Here is a 17,841-nt window from a genome sequence, read left to right on the forward strand (position 1 = left end):
TGGTCCCTCTCTAGGCCACGGGGCCTTTGCACGTGCGTTTCTGTTTGTCCTCTTTCTCTGTTAATGCCTTTGAGCCTTCTCACCCCACCCAGGCATCACGGCCTAGCTGTCTCCTCCGTCCCCAGTCTAGGGTAGGTGTTCTTAGCCACCCTTTCTGCCCTGCAGAGTGCCCATCTCAGCTGGTAATCACATTTTTCTTGTCTGCTGGTTTGGTTAGTGACCACCTCCTCCAGGTCTCATTGATGGGTTTGCTCATTCAGCAAATTTAGCTTGTTTGCTAGGTCTGGGGGCCCAACAGACAGGCCCTGGGGAGCGTGGAGCTCTGTTCTGGGTGTAGGTTTTGTGGGGGCTGACGTCCGCTTCTTGGTTGTGAGCACATAGCAGATGTGCATCAGAGACGCAGGGGAGGGGTGATGCATCCATGAGGGCCACTGTCACTTGAGGGCATCAGTTCTAGCCCTTGCTGCAACTGGGGGGCTACCCCACTGTGACCTCGGGCTAAGTAACCTGTCCAGGGCACACAGTCTTAAATGACACTCTGGGATGTTAGTCACTGCTTTGCCTTCCTAACAAATCATTCCTTTCTAGAAAACGCATCCTCTCCCTTCTAAGAATCAGAACTTCCAGGCACAGCTGCCCCGGGCTCTGTGCCAAGCGTGGTCCCAGGATTGGGGCCCAGGTCTGGGTGATGTCACAGTCTTCCTGCAGAACTGCTCATCTCCAGAGGTGCTGCAGCCCTGGGGGCTCTTGGACAGACGTGCGTCTCTACCGCCATGTGTCCAGTGCTGAGTTTAGAGCAGGAGGTTGGCCCGAGAGGCCGGAGGTGGCGGGGACCAGGGGGCATTTCATGGAAAGCAGCGCACACACGTCCATAGCGCAGCCCTCACCCCTGCTGCCGTCCCCTGCGCACTCCCGGGCCTGCACTTCGGCGCTGAACCCTGCCCCAGCCCAGGCTGGTCACTGAGCTCAATCCAGGGACCCAGATACCAGCCGTGTCCACCTGAGTGTGGCGCAGGGAGGCCTGGGGGAGGCACCTGCAGAGTAATAGCAAACATGATGATGCTTCTGCAAGCTCCTGGTCTCCTCTCCCTTCTAGACATGGCGGGTCTGAGGCCTGAGCCAGTCTTGGCTGCGGGCGGAGCGTGGCCCCCACGCCAGTCCCGTCGGGGACGTCCTTCCAGCTGTGGGTGTGAGGCCCGGGTGCCTGGGCCGCCGGCGCTACGACCATCTGTGCTTGCGCCCTCCAGGCTCTGCAGCCAGGTGACCCGTGGGAGTTTCTCTTGCAGGGAGAAGAAGGCAAAGAGGGCAGAGACGGGAAACCCGGCGTCCCGGGAGAGCAGGTAAGGGTCCCGGGAGAGCAGGTAAGGGGCTCTGCCGTCCCTGCTGTTTACCAGCCAAACCACTAATTTCTCGGGGGTGACTGCTCTGCGAGGAGCCGGCCCCCTGCTGCCCTTCACCGCCTCCCCACTGCCCTGCCTGGGGTCACTGCGGCCCCCCTCAGAGCCGAGAACACTGAGTCTAAGCGAGGTGCCATCACGGCCCGGAGCCACATGCGGGCTGGCGACAAGAACCTGAGCCCGGGCTCCTGTCCCGCCTCCGCCTCAGTCCCACCGGTGTGAGCTGGGGCTCCGGGCTGGGACCCCAGCCAGAGTACAAATCTGATGCCTGAAAGGCCCATTTGGCCCCCAAAGCCTGAGCACCCCGCCGGGGCCAGGACGTGCCTCTGTGTGTCTCCAGCATCGGCACAGACTTACGTTCTTCCTTCTTCTCTTTCCCGCCAGCTGCTCTGGGACACCGTGAGATGGTCCCTGAGGATGTGCGGGGCCCCAGGGCTGTGGGTGGGAAAGGCAGGGATTTTGCAGGCCCCCCTCAGGAGGCCTCCCTCAGCCGGTCCCTCCCCGACGGTGGATCCTCAGCTCCCAGCGGCACTTTGTGTTCACAAATCCCGCCACAGCCTTGACACTGAGAGATCTGGGGTTAGGGCCCTGGGTTGTCTGAAGGCTCACCCCTGGGAGACTCTGGCTGAATGGGGTGCCCCCCATAGACCCAGCTGTAGAAGAAGGAGGACTTTCTCTACTGCTGGCACGGGACCCCTCCGAGAAATACTAAGTCAAAAAACACAGTCTGCAGCAGTGCCTGGAGCTGCTGGTTTTGTGCAGAACTGGGTCTTTGTGTTCCTCTGGGGTTTGGATAGAGTCGCTCTGGGAGGCCAGAACGCTCACGCCCACAGTCGCTGCCGGGGCGGATGTGCGCAGGGGTGCCGGGGTGCAGGGGTGCAGGGATGGGAAGGCGCTTGTGTGCCACCAGAGTTCATTTGGTTGTGATTGTTTTAATTTGGGGGCCACCGGCACGTGGTGGCGATCGACACAGTGAAATGTAAACTATAACGCGTTTATGCCAAACTCGCATAACCGGGAGAGGAGGTGCTGGGTGCTGGGTGCTGGCTGCTCTCCACGGGGCTCTCGGACCCGGGTGGGCTTTGCTTGCTTCTTAAATGGAACAGGAATGTTAGTGCCAACTTGCCGCAGCGGCTGGAAATCAGATGAGGTGAGACATTTATTAACGCGTCTGGCTCATCTAATGGCAAATTATTTCAGGAGGTGACTTTTCCAGGCGCCCTCGTTTTAACTCCCGGTGAGGTCAGAGCACTAAGTGGGATACGGAAAAGTTGCCCCGGGGAGGTTTATGTTTCATTTAATTTGGTTGGTCGTCAGCTATTGTGATTCAGACTGCGTCCAAGGGAAGCGCCTCCTTTAGAGTCGCCCGCGGTTGCGGGGCGCTGGAACCCGAGTTCACTGCTGACAGGAGGAGAAGGAGCTGGTAGCTGCTGAGCAAAGTAAAAAGCCCCGGGGAGGCGCTGGAGGCTGACGCCCCACTGAGCTGTCTGTGGGGCTGGTGGCTGCAGCTGGGCTTCCGGGGTGGGGGGAAGGAGAGGTTGACGGGGAGCCCACCTGGCTGGCAGGTGTGGGCTCACCTGGAGGCCAAGAGGTGCCTCCTTACACTTTCCAACCAGGTATCCCGAAAACCCCCGTGGATGCAGGTGAGGAAACTCAGGCACAGAGAGGCTAAGCAGGATGCCCAGGTCACACAGCAGCTGAGGGGAACATCCGGGACTCACCGAGTTGAGGGAGCAGGACCCCGCCTTCCTGCTGGGGAGGAGCTGCCGTTCTGCGCAGGGGACCAGGTCCTGTCTTCGTTCAGGCGGTTTCATGAGTGGCTCTTCCACAAAGGCCCGGGCCAGGCCTGGGGACAGAGCGGACGAGCGCAGCCCTGCTCTGGTGTGCAGGGGGCAGGGGGCGCAGTGGGCAGGGTGGTGCGGGGAGGCGGGCTGGCCCTCCAGAGCGGGCATTCCAGAGCTCTTGTTCTGGACTCTCAGTGCGAGCCCCTCCCACGCCTTTATCCCCCTGAGCTGCTGGGGAGGTGGTAACGGCACTAGGGGGCATCAGGCTCCCCTAAGGGCAGACTGGAGCCAGGAACTGGGGGCTCCCTGGGGTCTGTGGGGAACACAGTGGCATCCCCACTCCTGTCCGCACAGGCCAGCAGGCGGTGCCCTCCACCAACGCCACCAAAGCCGTTTTAGATGGAGGCGCACTCCTGGAGGCACTGGCCCCGTGCCCCCCGGCCCTCTGCACCCAGGGCCAGCCCCCTGAAGGGTGTGCACGGCGCTCAGACCGGGCGGGACACCAGCAGGGCGGCCGCTGCCTCGTGGGTGAAAAAGGCGCCGCTGCTCTCAGTGGCAGGGGCTCACTGCACGTCAGAGCCCTGTGGTTCAGGACCACGGCTGGGAGACAGACAGCAGAGGACAGGGGACAGATGATGGACAGACGGACAGGCAGATGGACACTCAGGTAGATGGACAGACGGGCGACTGAGCTGTATGTTGCAGTTTTTATAAAGAGGCATTTGAGATTGATTTTATAGACTGGGACGAGGCGCAGCCTCACAGTCTACCTGTCCACGCAGCCGTGTGCCCCTGGGCAGGTCACTTAGCCTCTCTGTGCCTCACCATGTTGCCTGCGGGACCGCAGGGCCGCCCTCCTGGGTGACGGTGAGGACGCAGCGACAGGAGACCCCGCGGCTGTGGGTGGGTATTTTTCGGCTGCTAACTTGGCTCTTGGGCCAGTGACTCCGCTTGCCTGTGGGCAGGCGCCAGGCTGGGCCTGTGTCCTCTATCCCGAGGGCCTCCCCGAGGGCGTGTCCTGAATGTAACTCTGAGGAAAGAACCAGGGGAGAGAAAGACACCCCAAGATCCTCCGCTAGGCAAGCTGGACGGAAGACCCCAGCGCACTGGGAGCCAGCCTTGCACCCGCCTGTGCTCTGTAGTTGACCCTCTAAATCCAAGGTGGCCTTTTTTCTCCAACCCTGCCCCGGGGACCCCACCTGGCCCACCTGGATAAGCTGTGAAAATGAGGGGCCACTTGGGGAGAGACAAGCCTTCCGTGACCGTGAAGGCAGGACCCCAGGCCGCCCGCCTGCCCTTCCCTGCTGACCCCACCCCCCCAGCCTCTGACCTGTTCCTCGCACCTCAGCACCATGGGCCTGGTCTTCTGCTCAGGGCAGGGCCCTCCCTGAATGCTAAATAGCAGAAGCGGTCCTGCCAGGAGAAGATGGGGGGACGGAGAACGAGGCCTTGGGGTGAGGGGCCCTCACCCCCACCCCAGGGGCTCAGTTCTGGCCGCGTTGCCTGGCGCCGCCGCGTCTCATGGCCGTGATGAGGGCGGGAAAGAAACTCGGTGCTGGGGTGTCTCCGGGTCGGGTCCAGGCTGCGCTCTGAGGATGCAGGGGCCCCCACCACAGGCCAGGCTGGCCTGCGCCCGGCTCCCAACTGCCGGCCCTGGGCACACAGTGTCCGGATGGCCGCCAGCCTGCACCGCGGGCTGGGCAGGGGCCTGGGCCGGGGCCGGAGCGCGAGAGCCAGGACCTCCACCCTCTCGTTCTCCTCCCTCCAGGGCAAAGCCGGGGAGCCGGGTCTGCCGGGACCAGAGGGCGCGCGGGGTCCCCCGGTAAGTGGCCGGTGGGTGGGGTCATGGGGACAGGACTTCCTTTGCTTCCAGAAGCAGCTTTTTTCAGGCCCAGGGACTTCTGCCAATTTGTCCCGCTCCCCCCTGGCAGGGGGCGGGGGGTGCTCCCCGGGCTGGCGGCTGTTCCCTGCGTTCTTGGTGTTTGTTCTGTTTGTTATCGTGTGAACGGGCTTGTCCTGACTCAGAACCGAGAGGTGAGCCTTACGTTGCATTTGGATCACTCTCCGTCGCTAGAGGGCTGTTGGCCCCACTTAGGAACGTGACCCGCCCGCGTGTGGGCGCCGGGATGGGGAACAACCGCCGGGGACGGCTCCTCGCGGTCGGCCGCGGGCCCCGTGCTGTTTCCACCCCGAGTTCCTCTGGTCTCCGCCAGTCTTTCCTTCCGCCTCTGGGCGATGCCGTCTGCAGCGCAGCCTGCCTAGCTAGCCCCGCGCCACCCTACCCGGCACATACAGGTGACACATTTTCCAAAAAGTTAGCCCCGACTGTGGCTCTGGGAGGCTGTTAGGGTTTTTGGTTAAATGCTTTCTCCTCCAAAATTATTTCCACGATCCCTAAAATTTGTTTTTGGAAAGTAAATATGATTTCTAATGAACACCCTGAAATCCAATCATCTGGGGAGAAGGAGGAGATAAAAACGTTAGGTCTGTTTCCTCAATGTGTGTTTCTGTCGAAGTGATCGATACCTCGCCTGGCTAGTCTTCAGCAAAGAGGAGCTACAACTCAAAAATCAATTTCCTTTTTCCCTAAATAACCCCGCTTTTAACCCCGCTCATCAGGAGGAGAGACTTAGAGGGGAGAATATGGCCTCAGAGGGGGTTACATCACAGACTTAGTGGGTGTTGTCCGCCAAGGAAACTCACCTGCAGGACCCCCCTCACCCCCCCACTGGCCCCAGCCCGAGTCAGACAGGCCTGGGCTGTGGGCGAGAGAAATCCAGGCTCAGCTTCACGTGGCCACTCAGGAGACCTTCCTGACCCCCTTCTCTGTGAGCTGGAGATCAGAATGGCAATGGGGGGGCTCGTGGAGAAGAGGAAACATTCACGGCCCAGCCAGCGCCTGGCCTGTGGGGTGCAGCTCCCTCCCTCAGTGATTTTGCCCACAATTATCTGGGAGGACTCAGCTCCAGTGTCCCTACCTCTGAGCCAGCCGGATTTGGGGTTCCCTGACCTTGAGGAGGGTGCAGAGTCAGGCGGGAGACTGCGTGTTTTCTGTAAGGGAAGCAGCTCCCCGGGCCAGGCCAAGGGGTGCAAGCTCAGCCGCGAGCACAGGAAGGGAGGAGGTGGGAGATCAGGAGACACGGGGGCGTGGGGGTGGAGGTGGGCCCTGGAGCCTGCTTGGGCCAGAGTGGACAGCAAGGAGGGTCTGGCCACCCTCCCCTGGCCCTCCGGGACCCAGCTCAGAGGGCCCAGCACTGCACCTGGTGCTGAACGGGGCGCCCGGGGGGCCATCGGGGGTGAGAGTTCAGCTGGGCCCTCACCCAGGTGTGCCCGTGCCTGCCTGCTGGCCCGCTCGCTGCTGGAATGACCCCATTCTCTCCCGCAGGGCTTCAAGGGACACACAGGGGACCCGGGAGCCCCCGGCCCCAGGGTAAGTTGGCTGTGCCCAGGGAGGAGCCGGGCTGGCAGTGCTGGACCCGGTGCTCACAGGGAAGCACCCTCACCTCGGTCTGGGTTTCTAGACCTTTCTTCTGGGTCGCTGGCACTGGAGGAAACCAATTTGACCAAGGCAGCTCAGATCCGCCTGGCGGCTGGCGGCTGTGCCATCCTGAGCCCCTAGGTTCGAGCTGCTCTGAGGGTTATTTTCCAGAGGAGGAAACCGAGGCCCCAGGACCGAATGATGATGGTCCCACAGCCTGGAGCTCCTTGTGGAGAGTGTAGGGGGCTCTGTCCTGCTTTCTTGTGCCCTAGCTTCTCCCATTTTACCCAAATGCCCCAAATGAAGGAGCCCCAGGGCCTGCTGGCGAGATCCTGCCCTGCCTACATGAGCTGAGCGCCAGACGGCTCAGCAGGGGTGTTGCCTGCCACCCTCCCCACGGCTGCGGCCTCTGCTGGCTGCCCAGGGCCACTCTGGACACAGGACCCCAGCCCGCGCGCTGGGCCTCAGACCAGTTCAGACCAGAGCTCCGTGGGCCGGCTCTGCAGGGTCCGCCTGCTGCTCCCCCTCCAGCCCTCGCCTCCCCAGCAGAGGCGCAGACTCCTGCACCTTCCCCTGACAGCTGCTGTGTCTGCTCCCCTTGCAGGGAGAACCTGGCGCTGCGGGGCCGCCGGGCCGGGAAGGGTCACCGGGGAAAGACGTGAGTGTGGGTGCCCTGGGGGCTTTGGGTGGAGGTGTGGACAAAGCGGAAGGTGGGCACCCCGGAGACCCAGACCCCGGTCCTCGCTGGAAACGGAGGCTGCATCGTCTCCCGGGGGTGCCTCTGTGATAATGGGGCCCCTCTCGTTCCAGGGCGACGCTGGACCCACAGGCCCACAGGGGCCCCGAGGAGGCAGGGGTCCACCGGTGAGTTCTGCCCAGGACTCATTTGCTCCATGTTTCAACGGGGCTTGTTGCCAGAGGTATTTGGGGTGCGGCCCTGTGTGTCATTAAAAACGTGGCCTGTGTCTCAGAGCTGGTAAGTAGCAGTTGCTCTGTGTCCCCCTCATGGCCTCTCAGCCGCCTGTTTCAGGGCCGCCCTCCCACAATAGGGACTGGACACACCTCACTGGTGTGGGGGCCCTGCCGGCCCTCCCTCCAGCTCTCCCCGGCTCTAGGCCCCGCTGGAGCCGTGTCTGCTCTGGGCCTGTCCCCGCAGCCCACCCGTCCCGGGGAGTGGCTGAAAGCACAGAGACGGGGCCCATCTCCCACCCCAGAGGCTCCTTGGCCAAGATGGTTACCTTCCCCCTAAGGATGGAGGGTCAGCGGGGTGGGCCCCCGAGGCTGAGGGGCGGTCTGGCCCAGGCCTCTCCCGGCCCTGCTGCTCTGCCACCGAACATCACAAAACAGAGAAAATCCCTTGACCGCCCACCCCACGGCAGCGGGACAGTGAGGGGCGTTGTATGCCCTTCGGCGCGCCCTCCGCGCACCCACAGCACGGGTGGGACACGGCGCGGCTCACAGCTCTCCTGCTTGCAGCTTGCGTACTTTGCCCACGTGTGTGCACGTGTGTGCACGTGTGCGTGTGTGTGCATGTGTGTGCGTGTGAATTTCGAATGAGTCATGGGATAAACGGATGAGTCAGCGCCTGAGACAGAGCTGGGACCTGCCAGGCTCCGGGTCCACGGCTGGTTGAGCTGTTGGGATTAAACCGGGACCGGTGGGTCCTTATCCCGTGTCTCCGCTGACCACGGCCTGGCCGCGCGCCGCCTGCGGGCCGCGCTCTGGCTTTCTCACCCCCCCACACCCGAGCCCGTCCCGGGGACTGCGCCCAAGGAAAACTGCTGAAGGGTCCGCAACGCTGCTTCTCTGGGACACGTCCGTGCTGGCTCCGGGCTGTTTCTCTGACAGCCTCGCGTCCCCCGCCGGGCACGGGCATGCCTCCTGGGGGAACACAGCTCTCTGGCCACCTCAGCAGCTTCCTGGGTCGTGAAACAGACACAGTCATGGCCGCGCGGGCGTGGCGGGGGCTCTCTGCTCACGCGGCTCCTGGAGGCGGTGCGGTGACCGCCCCTGTTCCCGCTCACCGGTGGGCTGGGAGCACAGAGAGGTTGAGTGCCCGGCCCGAGGCCACCCAGCAAGCCCGTGGACACTCAGCGTGCCCCGCGCCGGCCTGGGCTGCGTGCACTGGATCGTCTTCTCAGGGCGCCTGGAAGGAGAGGCGCGGAGCGGGAGTTGGGTGCTCAGAGCCTGCAAGAGGGCGCCGTGGCCTCCTTTCCTCAGTGACTCGGAGACCTGGGGCTGCCTGAGGACACTGGGGCAGGAGGAGTGGCCCGGGCCCGCGGGGAGCCTGCCTGAGCCCCAGTTGCCAGTGCCCCCGAGTGCCCCTCCATGGGCACATGACCTGCCTGGCACCCGTGCCAATGTGTCTTGGACCCGCCGCCCCTGCACAGGGAGAAGGCCACACGGCCGCGCGGGTCCCTCGATGGGTCGTCCATGACGCGTTTGGCTGAGAGCCACCTGCGCCGCGGCAGCTCGGGGCCTGCAGTCGGGGCCTCCCATCGGGCAACCCGCGTCAGTCTGCTCCGTGAGGCCCGGCAGAGCCGTCACCTCTGTCTCTTCCTCCAGGGTAAGAATGGCTCCCCTGGCCTCCCCGGAGACGCTGGCTCTCCAGGAAACCCCGTGAGTAGCCTCCCAGGCCTGCTGTGGTGGTGGAGGGGCGAGCTTCATGGCGTGGGGGTCCTCGCAGACCGTGGGGTCTCTAGCCCTGCAGCCATCCTGGGCTCAGGTGGGCTTTGAATGGTGGAAACGCACTGGAGGCCAGTAGAGCCAGGAAAGGCCCTTCCTGGAGCTGAAAATGCACATGGGGGTGCACGGGGCTCCGTGGTCTGCGGCCGGGGCACCCGGACGGGCAGAGCTACACAAGACACGGAGGATGTGGACAGTGGGGGCAGGTGTCTGATGGCAGAGGGCGAAGGACAGGGTCAGGCGCACCAACCCTCACGCCTCAGGTGACAGTGTGTGCGTGACACCAGGCCTGGCTGACGGTGTCCCCTGCTGGCTGTGGGGCGACCACGGGGAGAGTAGAAGGACCATGGGTGGAGGAAGGAGAGGCACATGCGTCACCAGCAGAGTCCTGGGCATTGAGTAGAGGCTGTGGGTCTTGGGGTTCAGAGCCGGAACCGATGGGGGACGATGGTTGGATGGGGTCCGGGGTCTAGGTCTCCACGCGTGTCCTCCCAGCCCCACCTCCCTGCACTGGCATTTGCTAAGATTAGCGACCTGTTGAGAAGGGCTGTGGGGTCAAGGGCAGTTGCCCTGTGCAGGGGCAGACCAGGCTGACCAGCTACTGCTGTCACTGTGAAAACCGGGGTGACCAGCCCACCCCCGCTTGCCAGGAGCCATTGACTTAAGCACAAAATCCCGATCCTGGGGTGCACATCCTCCCCTGACGAAGCAGGGGCTGCTCACCCTAGTGGAGACCCCTTTCCTGCTGGGTCAGGGACACTGGTGCCCAAGGAGGCCAAAGCTTTAACAAATGTTGTGACCCCCAGGAGCCATGGTGTGGGGCTCGCCATGACTGGTGAGACAGAGCCGATGGGCTAGGGGTGGGCCCTAGGAGAGTCACCCCAAAGCAGAGCTGATTCAGAAGAGGCCCCAGAAGCTGGCAGCTTCCCAGAAAGCCCACAGCTGGCAGGTTCCCAAAGAGTCTTGTCCAGAAGTGATGCACCAAATTGTGAGCCTCCCTGTCTTCTTGGGCAGACGTGTAGACGTACAAAGCGCCTCCCCGGAGGGCTGCCTGGAGGTGGAGGTGTCACACACGCATCGGGCTGTTTCTGTTCAATATTCCCCCCGTTTAATCTCTGCTGTTTGAATGGAAACACCACTCGGGGTGTAGAGACAGTTCTCCTCTTGCTCCCCAGGCCCTGGTATGCCCCCACCATGCTCTCCCCATTCCGGGGTGCCCCCAACCACTCCTCTCCATTCCTGGAAAGCCAACTCAAGTGCTTGCGTTGGCACTTGACCTTGAAGAATTAACCCCACTTTCCCCTGCAGGGACAGAAGGGAAGCAAAGGAGAAAATGGCAGCCCCGGACTTCCAGGCTTCCTGGGCCCCCGCGGGCCCCCGGTAAGCACAGCACCCCTGGGGGCGAGACGCCTGGCTCCAGGTGTGGCTTCCCACGTGGGTCAGCGGGTCACTTCTGCCCGCCTGTGCCCCGCCCAGGTTCGGGCCTGGCGTGTGCTCTCACTGCCTTCTGAGCTGGGAGATGCAGCACATCGGTTGAGGCCTGAGCCCGTGCGTCATACTGGGCCAGAGGCTCAGCTTCCCGCCTCCGCCTGGAGGTTGTGCCTCGGTTTCCCCACTGCCCCAGCACCGCCTCGGGGACTGGGTGAGCTGCCTTAGGTAGAGGGCTTAGCGGCGTCCCTCCCCCAAGCACGGCAAATGTGTGACTTGGGCACTGAGGGTCGTGGTGGGCAGTGCCTGATGCTGGCCCTGACCTTGGAGGGCGTGGGGATCGCCTTGAAGGTGAGGACTTGGTGCAGCAGGCTCGGGCATGCGGGCTTGCTCGTGTGGGCTCCCCAGGGCGTGGGGCTGGCTTCTGCCTTGACAGTTCGACGCACTGAGCACTGCTGGGGTCCCGCCAGGGTGTGGAGGGGTCCCTTCCTGCTCAGCCTCCCCCGGTGCTTCACTTGCCAAATCCACACCTTGAACTGCTAGCTGAGGGTGAGGGTTGCATATCACCTTGGAAACGTGAAAACACCCCTCATCCTGCCGCGCCCCAGCTAGTTTCTGGCATCTGAGAATGCCCCCTGCCAGCCCAGCTGCTCGACAAGGTGACCCCTCTTTGGCCCTTGTGCCCCGCAGCCCCAGCCCCTGTCTGGCTCTGTGTGCTGGTCTTACCTGAGCCCCTGCCTCAGCTGTCCCTGCTGGGCCAGGCCTCCCTCTGGCCCGCGGCCCCTTCTTTATAATCTGGCTCCTGGGGAGCCGCCGGTCCCTGCCCTTCCAGCTGGCCGCTCTGTCCGTCCTTTGAGCTCGGCGGTGGGTTATTTGTAGCAGGCACAGCGGCTCCTCCCATTTACAGATGGAGAAACGGAGGCACAGGTGGTCTAAGGAAATTGTAAGGAGGTTGCCCACGGCCACAGAGCCGTGCGTGGCAGAGCCAAAACCGCACAGGCTGACCCCAGGGCTGATGCCTGGTGCCGTCTCACGCCAGCCTGCGCCCGAGGGCCCGCCCAGCACGGCCGGACAGAAGCTGATGGCCCGAGGCCCTCGGGGTGGAGCCACCTCTGTCCTATGTGTGGGAAGCCCCAGAGCCGGGGCGCACAGTCGTGTTTCCTGGGCACGAACTGAGCCCTGTTGGGGCACCCTGGGGTGTCTGTCCTTGCTGGAAGGGGGCCGCTGCGGAGGGTGGGCCCGCTGGGAGCTGCTGCTCGGGGCCCTGAAGGTGTTCTCTTTTGCAGGGGGAGCCTGGAGAGCGGGGAGGCCCCGGCAAGGAGGCAAGTACCGCCCCTTCTCCTTTCCTGGGGAGACAAGGGCTGCTCTCTTGGGTGGTGCCTGCTGGGTCTCCCGGGCTTGGCGCACGGGCGGCGTCATTGTTGGGGCGTCCTTCACGCCTCCCGAATGAGGCCTGCACCGTAGCTGCGCGGCCAGCCCGGGGCCATCTTCACGGCCTCTCCCTCTCGCCTCCCGGCTCTGTCTGGAGCCCTCCACCTCCTCCCCATCTGGCCGCGCAGGTCCTCGCGCTCGGTCCCGCTCCCTCCCTCCTTGCCCTGGCCCCTGCCCTGGCCCCCGCCTGGCCCCTCTCGCCTCTCGGTGCTCAAGCCCAGAGCCTCCTGCTTCCGTGGGTCCTGCCTGGACAGACCCCCCACCCGGCAGCCGCCGGGTCCCTCTGCTCTATGTTTGCGGCTTTTGAAAACCCACGACGTGTGGGCCTGCCCCGGGGTGGGAGCTCGGTGAAGACCAGAGGTGCTGAGCCCAGATCCTGCTTTCCAGACGCTCACCTGGGGAGACAGGGGGTTAGGGGTGTGGGTCGGAGGAGAGACGGCGCGGTGCCTCTGTGTCCAGGCAGCGGAGGGGCTCCTGGAAGTCCCTGTCCGGGGGGCAGATGGCATAGGATGGCCAGGTCATGGACTGTTCTCTCCCTCTCTCTCTCTCTCTCTCTCTCTCTCTCTCTCTCTCTCTCTCTCTCTCTCTCTCTCTCTCGTCTCCCCAGGGTGCCCCTGGGACGCCTGGAGAGCCAGGACTCCGGGGAGAAAGGGTAAGTGCGGGCTTGTGACGGTGACCTCCTCCTGGTGGCCTGGGGGCTGGGTCTGGGGTGCTGGCACACAGCCCGGCCCGGGAAGCCAGCGTGTGGGGGGGCTTTTGTGCTCCCGCCCTGGGAAACCAGGCGCCCCAAAGGGCGGGGCTCCCCCATGCAGTTGCAGCCCATGCTGCTATTTTCCTTTTCCTTTTTGGTGGTTATTTTAAGGCGTAAAATCATCGCAATTACAAATTCAAAGGCAAGACGGTGACAGAGCTGGCTCCGTGGGCCCGAGCGCGGAGCCTGATGGCTGGGCGCGCGAGTCGATGCGCCAGGAGCCAGCTCTGTCGCTGGAGGTGACAGGGAACAGATTTTCCCATAATGAATCGCCTCGGCGCTGCCCCCAGAGAACCTTTAGTACATTTCATTTCTCCATAAAGCAACGGGGGGGGGGGGGGGGAGTCACTTTTGTTTTTTGCAGAAGCAGAAACGCCAGCGGGGAGGGGCGCGTCCTGGCCTGGTGACGCCCTCTCTGGGAGCAGGCGGCCCAAGTCTCACTGGCCCACAGGCTCCTCATGGCCCCCACCACCCCCTCCCCTGCTTTCCCTGTAGCGTCCTGGAGCAGGGTGGGCACGGATGGGGCTCCCCCTGCAGGCCAGACACAAAAGTGGGGGCCGAGGGGCTAGGAGTCCCCCCTCCTCTGTGACTTCAGCGCCTCGTCCTGGGGCTGTGGCACCTTGGGTTGGCACCCAGCGTGGGGGCAGGGCTGTGGCCGAGAAGCCTCGGGCTCTCCCTTGCCCTGTCACCCAGGCATCCCTGGGGGTGACGGCTGGGGCGTAGCTTAGGAGTCAGGACCCAGACGGGGAACATCAATCTGTCCTCGAGTCCCATCCATCCGTGGAGAGGTGGCCTCTCCCGGTAAGTGGTTTCAGGGCGCATTGCCAGAGTGGTGGGGCTCCCGCCCTTCCCGCGCCTGGGCCGTTTGAAATACGGGCCAGAGCTCTCAGGGCAACGCGACCTTGAGACGTTTCCTGCATCGGAAACTTGGCGCTGTGGACGTTAGGGCTCGGCTCGCGGGTGCACCCCGAATGCGCCCTGAGGACTGCAGGTGACGGGGCTGGCCAAATTGGCTTTTGTTAATGCAGATGCTTGCTTAATGCCGACTGCACAGAGGCCCCCGCCCGCCATGCCCGCCAGCCCCTCCCCACCCACGGCCCATCACCGCCATTTCTCCTGGTCTCCCCAGACGTGGTGCAGAGAGAAACGCGCGTGGTAGAGACACGCATTTACCCTTTCCTGACCCCGCACCGCCGGACTCTCTCCCCGGCTCCTCCCCGCTGTGGACGCCGGAGGTGGCGATTCTGCGTGGCAGTGGGTGGCAGGTGTGTCCTCGTCGCCAGCTCGGGGCATGTCCACTGCCACAGCTGCGCCATTACCCCCTCGTGGCTGGCTTCTGCCCGGCCCATCACCTGAGGCCCTCAGTGGGGCACACGCTTTCTGCCCCACCCAGCCAGGGCTTGCTGGTCAGGTGCACAGGGGCAGGGACGGGCAGCCCGTGGTCCCCATGTCTCCGCTCCAGGACCCCAGTCCTGGTCGGCGGTGGGGAGGCAGCGGACCCGGGCACTGCCATGCCCAGGGCCCCAGGCCAGAGATGGGAGCCGTGAGTGAGCCGCCGGTTTGAACAGGGCTCTGTCCCTCCAGTTGACAGTGCGGAACTGACCGGGGCGGCCAGCAGCGCGGGCAGCCTGCGGCTCAGGCAGTGGCTGTCTTCTCGCTGCGCGGCCGGATGGCGCGCGGGGCTGGATTCTTGCCCACAGGATGCCGCCTGGCTGCAGGCTGCTGTGTGACCGTGGGCAGCGCTTTGTCTCCCGGACCCCTCATCTGTGCAGCGGGCTCCGTGTCACGGGCGTGCCAGGACCAAGCCTCCCCCCAGGACTGGGGCGCCCCTGGCAGCTGGAGGGGTGCCGTCTGCCCCAGGGCTCCTCTATCCTCGGCTCACGACACACTTCTTCCCCTCTAGGGAGATCCTGGCATCAAAGGTGACAAAGGACCTCCTGGTGGGAAGGGTCAGCCTGGGGACCCTGGCATCCCAGGCCACAAAGGCCACACGGGCCTGATGGGCCCCCAGGGACCACCAGGGGAGAACGGGCCAGCCGGGCCCCCAGGGCCACCAGGCCAGCCAGGATTCCCAGGACTGAGGGTAAGGGTGCTGGTCTGCCTCACACCTGGGGCTCCGTGGGGCCCGGCTCTGAGGTTCTGGGCCTGCTCTGGCTCTGAGGTTCCAGCCCTCCCTGGCGGCTGTGGTCACCTGGGTGTCAGCCACCCTGGAGGCAGCCGGGCAGCCTGCACCCCCCTCGACCACGTCTGGGGGAGCCGCGGAAGCAGGGCTCTAAGCCCTCGGGCCCTGGCCACGCTCTCCCGGCCTGCTCCCGTGTGTGCTGGACACTCGGGACGCTCCTAAGAGGGTATTGGCCAGAGGAGAAAGGAGAGGAGGGGAGATGGGATCCACCTCTTGGGGGCCTGGGCCAGGCCCGGTTGGGCGCTTGCCCTTGAGGGTGGCCCAATAACTGCCCTGAGGGGTCGGACACAAGAGAGCAGGCAGAGGCGGGAGCTCTGCTCTAGCAGGTTCTTCTAAGAATCCTACATCTGCTTCTCTGACCACCCTCACCAGTGTCTGAAAACTGGGCACAGGGCCCAGAGCCCCAGAGCGGGGAGACCAGGCTCTGGCGGCCAGAGCGGCCGAGTGGCCAGTTGGGGGGAATGAAGCTTGAGCCCTTGCAGGAGGTGGCCTGTGAGCAGGGAGCTAGACAGGACGTCGCCGAAGAGACCTCCCAGGGCCAGCGCTGGGGAGGGTGTGGGTGGCCTTCGCAGGAGACCCAGCTAAGGGGAGGGGGTCTGCAGGGAGGGACCCAGGGAAAGGGGTAGCAGCTCCAGCTGGGAGGAGGGTGTAGGGTGCTCAGCCCCTTCCTGGGGTCTGAGCTGTCAGGGGCCCTGGGTGGCAGAAGCTAACCCCCTCCCTTCCCCCAGGGGGAGTCTCCATCCCTGGACACCCTGAGGCGGCTCATCCAGGAGGAGCTCGGGAAACAGCTGGAAGGTGAGCAGCTGGCATCCTCAGAGCCCTGAGACAGCCTGGGTGTGGCCAGAGCCCCAAAGCAGGCCTTGCAGGTCTCCCTTCAGCCGTCGCCCGGGTCCAGGCGCTCCCGTGAGAAGATGGCGAAGGAGGGACCCTGCAGGCCTGGCCGCCCAGGGACGCTGCAGCGTCTGCCGATGCCCTGTAAGGAGAGCACCCCCGGCAGGCCCAGCTCCGCCATTTCCTCTGTGCGCGCCACCCAGCAGCAGCTACTGCCCTGGCTGCTGTCGGCCTCCCAGAGCTCACAGTCCCGGGCGGAGACAGACGGGCAAGCAGACATGCAGGAAGAGCTCCGTGATTTCACCTGGCGCGGGGGCCGTGGAGGTGGACAGATGGAGCAGCTGGCCCAGCTCTGAGGGCAGGCATCGAGGAGGGCGGGCTTCCCGGAGTGGGGGCATGGGAGCCAGAGAAGGGGCGAGACCCCAGAACTTTGAAATATGTGTGAAGACCCCAGGGGAGCGGGGCAGCCAAGGCCTGGCACCAGCCGGTGTGTAGCAGGCCTCAGGGAGGGGGAGGGGAGGCTTCCAAGCGCTGACACCCCTTGGCTCGTGGGCGTCTCCCCGTGACCCGTGATTGTCGGGACGGAAACACCATGGCAGCTTCCCCGAGGCCGAAGGGCTGTGAAGAGCCGTTAAGGGCCGGGGCCTGCGTGCAGGCAGCGCGCAGCAGAAACCGGCTCTCAGCCCCCAAGTTCAGCCTCCCTTGCGAAGGGCACTGTAGGGAGGAGAACGTGCCGGCCCCCCAGGGCAGGGGAGGGGAAGCCCACAGGAGGCCAGGCGCAGGTGGCCAGAGGGGAGGCGCACTGAGCCGCGTGGCCACGGGGCAGACGGTGATTTTTGCGTCAACCCAGTGTCAGATGCTGAGTCGGGGTGGACACAGCTCGGAATATGAGCCCCGGGGCCCCGGCCTCATGGACTGTGAGACAAGCCCTGGCAACCAGTGGCCTTGAGCTGGGGTGCAGGAAAAGGAAGGTGGGAAGTGGATGCCCAGGGAGGGGGATCCTGCGGCCTCCGAGGGGGCTCTGCGTCCAGGTCACCACTGCTGCCGCCGCTGCTCTCGTCACAGTCCTGCCAGCGCCAACGGCTGCAGCGGCGGCAGGGGCCCCAGCTCAGGCTGCCTGGCTCCGGAGGCCATGACGGGACCACGGGCTGGTCCAGTCCCTGTGGCCCGGCCACCTGGGGTGCACGGCTGCGGGGTGCACTGGTGTGGGGCGCACGGGTGCCGGTCCCGTGCTGCTTCGCGGTCGTTGCTGCGTCTGCAGCTCTGAGCTGTGACTGAGTCACCTCAGGCCCTCTGTCCTGTCCCCCCCTTCACAAACTGTCTGTGCTCCCCCACAGTCAAGCTCGCCTACCTCCTGGCCCAGATGCCCCCCGCACACGTGAAGGCATCTCAAGGCAGGCCCGGCCTCCCGGGGCCCCCTGGAAAGGACGGGCTTCCCGGCCGCGCAGGGCCCGTGGGGGAGCCGGGACGGCCCGGGCAGGGTGGCCTGGAAGGACCCTCGGGACCCATGGGCCCCAAAGGTGAGTGAAGACTGGGAGGTGGGTGCGGGGGCCCCGTGAGGCCGGTGCAGCACCAGGGCAGAGACGCCATCCACGGAGGGGCAGCTTCTGAGGCCTCCGCGCAGCGGCTGGCGCCCTGGGGCAGCTCCGTGCGTCATGGAGGGGCCATGCCGGGCAGTTTGGCAAAATTACGTTCCCTCCTCGCCCGTCACCGACGCAGCTGCTCGGGGCCCGGGGAGCAGCACCGACGGCCGTGTCCCCTTCGGCGCTGAGGAGGAGCCGAGGGATGGCGGTCTCCGGGCCCCAGCACGGGTGTGGCTCGGTGGCTCCTGTTGGTCCTCGCCAGGGTCGCCACCACCCGAGGTGTTGGTTTTT

At 64.7% G+C, this 17,841-nt stretch overlaps 1 protein-coding gene across 1 annotated transcript in view; it reads left to right on the forward strand.

The window, feature by feature from the left end:
• Nucleotides 1-17,841, forward strand: part of COL22A1 (collagen type XXII alpha 1 chain) — a gene marked incomplete at its 5' end in the record, with an annotated part of 143,579 nt that overhangs the window by 123,312 nt on the left and 2,426 nt on the right. The window contains 12 exons of the mRNA XM_084229743.1: nucleotides 1,287-1,340; nucleotides 4,950-5,003; nucleotides 6,567-6,611; nucleotides 7,264-7,317; nucleotides 7,470-7,523; nucleotides 9,225-9,278; nucleotides 10,653-10,724; nucleotides 12,059-12,094; nucleotides 12,811-12,855; nucleotides 14,858-15,037; nucleotides 15,865-15,931; nucleotides 17,305-17,487. Of these exons, the coding sequence (XP_084085869.1) occupies nucleotides 1,287-1,340; nucleotides 4,950-5,003; nucleotides 6,567-6,611; nucleotides 7,264-7,317; nucleotides 7,470-7,523; nucleotides 9,225-9,278; nucleotides 10,653-10,724; nucleotides 12,059-12,094; nucleotides 12,811-12,855; nucleotides 14,858-15,037; nucleotides 15,865-15,931; nucleotides 17,305-17,487 (898 nt within the window). The remainder of the gene's footprint in view (nucleotides 1-1,286; nucleotides 1,341-4,949; nucleotides 5,004-6,566; nucleotides 6,612-7,263; nucleotides 7,318-7,469; nucleotides 7,524-9,224; nucleotides 9,279-10,652; nucleotides 10,725-12,058; nucleotides 12,095-12,810; nucleotides 12,856-14,857; nucleotides 15,038-15,864; nucleotides 15,932-17,304; nucleotides 17,488-17,841) is intronic.

Source organism: Talpa europaea (genome assembly GCF_964194135.1).
Source record: "Talpa europaea genome assembly, chromosome: 3".
Classification (NCBI taxonomy): Eukaryota; Metazoa; Chordata; class Mammalia; order Eulipotyphla; family Talpidae; genus Talpa; species Talpa europaea.